This window comes from Wasmannia auropunctata, unplaced genomic scaffold (assembly GCF_000956235.1).
Source record: "Wasmannia auropunctata unplaced genomic scaffold, wasmannia.A_1.0 LD336076.1, whole genome shotgun sequence".
Classification (NCBI taxonomy): Eukaryota; Metazoa; Arthropoda; class Insecta; order Hymenoptera; family Formicidae; genus Wasmannia; species Wasmannia auropunctata.
Genome location: NW_012026814.1, coordinates 4,379,687 through 4,386,185, shown reverse-complemented (window position 1 = coordinate 4,386,185; position 6,499 = coordinate 4,379,687). Strand labels below are relative to the sequence as shown.

Sequence of the window (6,499 nt, the reverse complement as noted above, 5' to 3'; positions counted from 1 at the left end):
ATACGAGCCAATAAACAATTTTACTCATTGTCAGATATAAAACTTCAAACGTAATATATTCTTTATGTTAATTATATTCAAACACAAACTGACAGAACGTAAACATAACATACAATACATATATGTTTGACTGTCGCGCTTTATTACACCTACGCCGTTCTGCGCATGCGAGACGTTTTTTGTCGGAATCCCGAGCACGACGAAAAGTTGTCGCCCGGGCGTTAATACGGAACGCACCCCTGGAACTTTCTGAATTCTCTCATCAGCTTGTATTATTGACTGGAAGGTTTCCGAAAATCGCTTCTATTCTTCGGTTTTCCCATCAAACTCGGAAACTTAAATGTCTTCCATTAAATGTCGACAACTTTACTCTTGATTCTTGGCTGTTTATTCCGCTTATATTCTACGTTTGTTGTTCTCATAAATGCGCAATTGTTTTACTATTGCTACTAGCTTGTGAATTGCTACCTTGCAAGCTTATTTGCCTTATGAGCTCGCTTTGTTGTTGTAACGCATACACTAATGTTTCATCACTCGTAGCTGAATCTGCTTCGACCTGACTGCGATGAGGTGCTATTGAGTAATCTTAATTTTACCTTTGATTGAAAATATCTTTCCTTGACTTCGGCTTCTTCCGTAGTTTACACTACTATTGCTTCTCCATCCGTGGCTTCAGCAATTTCACGCTGCACGCTTTGGAACTCACTCCATATGTCTTCTAACCTCGCAAGATATACCTTGATCTCTTCTTTAGTTGCTTGATCCTCGCTTAATTGACTGATTCTTGCTTATAATCTTGTCAATCCCGCTTTAATCGTCCCATGTTGCTTGCGAAGGTTCGCTGTTTTGGATATCTTTCTAGAATGTTAACTCTTCGCTCTTTATCACAACTTGCACTCGTGACTCGTAACGTAGAGCTTCGTTTTTTGGTTTCGTGGACTGTTTCTTTCTCGTCTTTTTTGATCCGGCTCGAAGGATTAAGGTTTTGGCTTGAAAAAGGGCTTGATTCCACACAAAATCATTTTATTGAAACTTACGTTTTATAATATGTCTTGACGACACAACCATAGCGATATATCTAATAAAAGCGCTCGCATTTTTAAAGAACAAACTTTTGCGCTAGCGACGTTCGTGAAACTCCGCGGTCGGTAATATTATAATAGCATGAGGTAAGTCAATGACCTGTCACTGTTATCGACGGTATATACGCATAAATTTCTCATATATAAGAGCTGTTTATATACCTTATACTGCAGGCTCGAGTCGCCGTTCTCTAGCAAGAATTAAATAAAAGTGCTCGCTCGTCGCGTTGTAGTTATACAACTTAAATAGACCATCATCTCAATCACGCAACATTCCCCATGCAACATTTCCACGCAACACCTTCATGCAACATCCTCATGCAACACCCTCTACACAACATCCTCTAGACAACACTCCCACGCTACATCTTTCATGCAACACTTCCGCCTAACCTGCGTGCTGATGGCTGGGCAAAACATGAGCCCACGTCTGTATGAGCTGACGCCGGTACGAAGTGTTACAGAAAAAATTAAAAGTTGCTTGAGAAGCGCTTTGAAGTTAATAATTCCGCCATTTTAAATTGATAATAAAATATAATAGCACACTGTACTCTGAAAATTCGTATCACATGCACGCACGCATGCACTTTCTCTCTCTCTCTCTCTCCCTCCCTCCCTCCCTTCCTCTCTCCCTTACACATACGCACGCACGCATGTGCCTTGTACAGACGGGGACATTAATGCCTAGACATCTGAAGGTGCATGCATATCTAGAGAAACCAATGAGAAGCACGCGTTGGACGGAAAGCGTGCTTCTTATTGGTCTCTCTAGATATGCATGCAACTTCAGATGTCTAGACATTAATGTCCCCGTCTGTACATATAAGTATGTATTTACTTTGTAAATTTTATAATATAAAAATCTAAAAATTAAACAACCATAATTTGATTTAAAAAATTATACGGTCATGAACCAAACGTTCGTTTGAAAACTATTATTGAATGATACTTTTACATGCCGTTTTATTTAGAAATCAGTTTCTGTTTTTTGCTGCAAGAAAATGTGAAATATGGCCAAAAACGCCATTTTTGGTCACTTTAATTCTAATTTACTCAAAATCCTGCTAGGTGAATTTTTCAAACGGCATCGTGTTCAGTGCGAAAAAAATCTTCAGGAAATGTGTGGTGGCATTTCGGAAAGAATTTCGCTGTAGCACAGTGTTATTAATTAAATTGTTTGTAACGGAAATATAAACAAATAAATTAAATGTGTGTATTATAAATTTAATCATTACAAAAACGAACTCTAATAAAAATGTTTGCATTGTATATGGATTTAATTATTTTGTATATAGATTCATATATAGCATATTCCAGCTATGTAATTTAAATATATTAAGATTTCAATTTAAATACACTGAAATGATTAAACAATAGAAATTATTTCATCAGTTCAATTTTCTAATAATGAGTACGAACCTGAGCAAAATTTACGTATCGTATATGTAATTTCGAAATTCGAAATTTATATATACGATACTGAATAGCCTCCTGCGGTGGGTTGCACTCTCCCCACTATGCTGTCCATACGCGCAGATGCAGATATGTTTTTGCTATCAACGGAGTATAAAAACCTAGCTCAAGATAAATTTAAGTATACCCATTCGATACTTTATTAACCCAATAATTTTTATATTAACTTTTTATGTTTTATTTGCATCTGCAATTATTAAATATTCTATACAGTATATAACATAAAATGTAAAGAAATTATATGTATAGAGATTGTAGAGTATAGAGAAGTATAGAGAAAATGTACACAGATTATAAATATTGACATTACAAGAACGTGCAAAATAATATTCTAGCTTGATTATGTTATTTATATTAATATTTATTTTATGTATATTTTGGGTTTTTGGATTATAAAAATGTATAAAATAATAAAAAATTAAAATTATAAAATGTACTAAAGGTATATGAATAATAATATGTAATAAAGTATATGGTTATATTTGAATCAAATTCAGTGAATATCAGTATAGTGAATATTAGAAATAGTGAGCCGACGCAAGATGTACTTGTTTATAAATATAATATTTAAACTATACAAAAATATAAAAGCTGACAATAGTAGTATACAATAATTATTGTTAAAACTCCGGACGTTTTGAAAAAAGGTCTTTAAAAGAAGGTCATCTTCAGCGAAATAAACTTAATAATTATAATAATAATAATTATTATTATAATTATTGTATACTATAATTTAAAATCTATCATACAGTACTCGTAAATGAAATCCAAGATGTTCACATTTTCCCACTCATAGATCAGTTTCGTAAGCGATCTCACAGATGTGGTATGGTCAAAAATTCTTTCCATACTTTGATTGTCGAAGTCTCCAGCATCATTCGAGGTGTACGAATACAGAAATGTTTAAATGAGTTACTGAGGGAACAAGATATCGAGAAAATTAATATGAGAGTCATGATTTATCGACAACACAACAAATAAATAAATAAATAATTAAAATAAAAAATAATAAAATTGAAGTTAATAAATAAAATTAAAACTTAAGATTGATATCAAAAAAGGAAATAAAATATCAAAAATAAATTGAGATACTAAAAAAGTAAGTCATTAATATAAAAATTACTAAAATTAATATAAAACTTTTATTATTTTGCTAATTAAAATTGTCAACAAACAAAAGAAGTGGCTCCCCCGCCGTGATCTCAGAACATCGTTTATCTGAGAATCATGAGTTTGATAACTATGTACAAATTCTAGACAAAGAACCTTCTTTTATTATAAGAAGCATATCAGAAATGGTCCATATAAAAAAGTAATCGAGTGGTTTAAATAAACAAATACATATATTTGCGTATATGACAGGATTTTGAATTATAGATTTGTTATTAAGTTTATTTCGCTGAAGATGGCCTTCTTTTAAAAGTTCTTTTAAATATACATATATTTGCGTACATGACAGGATTTTGAATTATAGATTTGTTATTAAGTTTATTTCGCTGAAGATGGCCTTCTTTTAAAGGTCGAAACTTCCGGAGTTTCAATGATAATTATTATATATTACTATTGTCAGTTTTTATATTTTTGTATTGTTTGAATATTATACTTATAAGCAAGTACATTTTGTGTCGGCTCACTACCTTTTGTCCTAATATTTATTTATAAATATAAAATAATATTTTTATTATTGATTATTTATATACTAGTATTTATTTTATATATATTTTATTTTTCAGACATTTAATGGAGAAACTACAGAATGTCAATTAACATCAACTATTTTAGCAACAAAAGTACATGATTTTAAACCGTTACCTGGATTTGATTCTAATCTTGATAATTTGCAATATTATCGTGCTCAACAAGAAATTGATTGTGACGAAATATATCCTGGTATATACATCGGTGATGGGTGAGTACAAGAAAAACATATTGCGCTAAAGGAGAATAATAATGAAATTTTTTTTCTTGTGAAGTATTACAGCAAAAAACAAGAAATATCTTGAAATGTTAGGTATAACGCATTTATTAAATGCTGCTGAAGGAAAAAGATTTGGATTTGTAAATACAAATAGTAATTATTATGCAGATACAACAATAAGATATCTTGGCTTGCCAATTAAAGATTTACCTACTGAAGATATTAGTAAATACTTTTATACAACAGCAAATTTTATTGATGAAGCAGTATCTATGGAAGGTAACTATATATTTATCATATTTTCTATGTTTTATTACGTGATACCACATATAGAAAAAGATATATATATATATATATATATATATATGTGTGTATATAAAATAATAAAATTTATTTTTTGTAGGCAAAGTATTCGTACATTGCATGAAAGGTATATCTCGCAGTGCTACATGTGTCCTGGCATATTTAATGATAAAGAAAGATATGTTAGCAGTTGACGCTATACAATTAATTCGCACAAACCGAGATATTTTTCCGAATAAGGGTTTTCTTTGGCAGCTTGCAGAATTAGATAATAAATTACGTAGACAGCGTTTATAAATTTTTGTTTATCATTATCAAAATTTCAGGGTTGAAATGATTTTATTATAAGATATTTAAATAAGAATATAGTTTTATGATAGTTAAGATGCGCATGTACGTATAAATAAAGTTATACACACATTTATTTGATTAAAAATAGTAACTTAAAAAATCTGTAAGGATTAAATAAATGTATTAAATTTTTAGTATTTAAAGATAAATATCTATATCAAATTCTTTCTATTTTTATTACTTCCTTATATGTCGTAAGCAGATATTACGGCACTATTAGCCAATGTTAGTGACTTGATATCGGAGTTATACCGCAAGAACAAGCAATGTACAACCTAGTTGTTATAAAAAAAGTAGTTGTTTAAGAAAAGAGCCAAATTTTAAAATTTTATTTTTCTTTACTCTAATGCATATTTCAGCAAGTGGGCTTTGCGGTAGGCACCTTTCTGGACATTGAGGGGGCTTTTAATAATACCTCACAAGCTGGTTGAGTGGATCCGTGGAATGCTTGGGCGTCATGTGACGACCTCACTAAGAACGGTGATTGTTGAAGGATGGGTAGGGAGAGGCTGCCCCCAGGGGGAGTTCTCTCACCGCTTCTTGGTAGGGGACAGGCTGCTTAGAATGCTCAATGACAAGGGCTTCGAGTCGATCGGGTATGCTGATGATTTGGCTATCCTGATTCGAGGACCTTTCCTTGAGACATTTCTCGAGCTCACACAAGGGGCTTTAGAGGTGGTCGAGAAATGGTGTAGGGAGACGGGTCTGTCGGTGAATCCAAAAAAAACGAGTCTCGTAATCTTCATCCGTAAGTATAAGGTGGACTCCGTGCAGGGGTCTGTCCTAGAGGGAGTCAGGTTGATACCCGAGGGATCGGTCAAGTATCTGGGAGTCATCCTGGATAAAAGACTGAACTGGAAGCTGAAGACGGTGTGAAGAAAGCCTGCACATATTTCTGGATGTGTAGAAGAACCTTCGGGCAAACTTGGGGCCTGCAGCCGGACAGAGTGTTCTGGATGTACTGCAGTGCTCCGGCCAAGATTGCTTTATGCAGCGGTGGTCTGATGGCCGAGGGTACAAGTATCCGAGGCCCGGGCATCGTTGGAGCGCGTCAGGGCTTTCATTCTTAGAGGTGCCCTACTAGGTGCTATGAGGACAACGCCAGTGGCGACAATAGGACTGCTGCTTGGCATTGAACCACTTCACCTCTCGATAGTGGCGACAGCGGCCGCTACTGCTTACAGGAAGTGCGAGGATAAATGGACGGTCGGTGTGACCTACACCCGATTTCTACGGGAACTCCTGACAGGGGCCGTGTTCGAGATGAGGCAGGATAGGATGTTTGTGAAGCGTGACTTCAATAGATCTTTTAAGATCTATATTCCTAGTCGCGAGGAGTGGGAGAGGCATGAGATGCCCGTCATCAGAAACG

At 34.1% G+C, this 6,499-nt stretch overlaps 1 protein-coding gene across 1 annotated transcript; it reads left to right on the top strand.

The window, feature by feature from the left end:
- The first annotated feature begins 1,485 nt into the window (after positions 1-1,485).
- LOC105449501 (dual specificity protein phosphatase 3-like) lies at positions 1,486-5,212 on the top strand. The gene is made up of 4 exons (XM_011688756.1): positions 1,486-1,530; positions 4,289-4,464; positions 4,529-4,752; positions 4,877-5,212. The coding sequence occupies exons 1-4, from the start codon at positions 1,486-1,488 to the stop codon at positions 5,071-5,073; spliced, it is 642 nt and encodes a 213-aa protein (XP_011687058.1). The 3' UTR covers positions 5,074-5,212.
- The last annotated feature ends 1,287 nt before the right edge of the window (positions 5,213-6,499 follow it).

Excerpts from the sequence above, each read along its gene's own strand:
- LOC105449501 (XM_011688756.1), top strand. The coding sequence starts at position 1,486 with ATGGCTGGGCAAAACATGAGCCCACGTCTGTATGAGCTGACGCCG. Across the intron at positions 4,465-4,528 it reads GGTATATACATCGGTGATGG|TATTACAGCAAAAAACAAGA; the intron begins GTGAGTACAAGA and ends TTTCTTGTGAAG. Across the intron at positions 4,753-4,876 it reads TGAAGCAGTATCTATGGAAG|GCAAAGTATTCGTACATTGC; the intron begins GTAACTATATAT and ends TATTTTTTGTAG.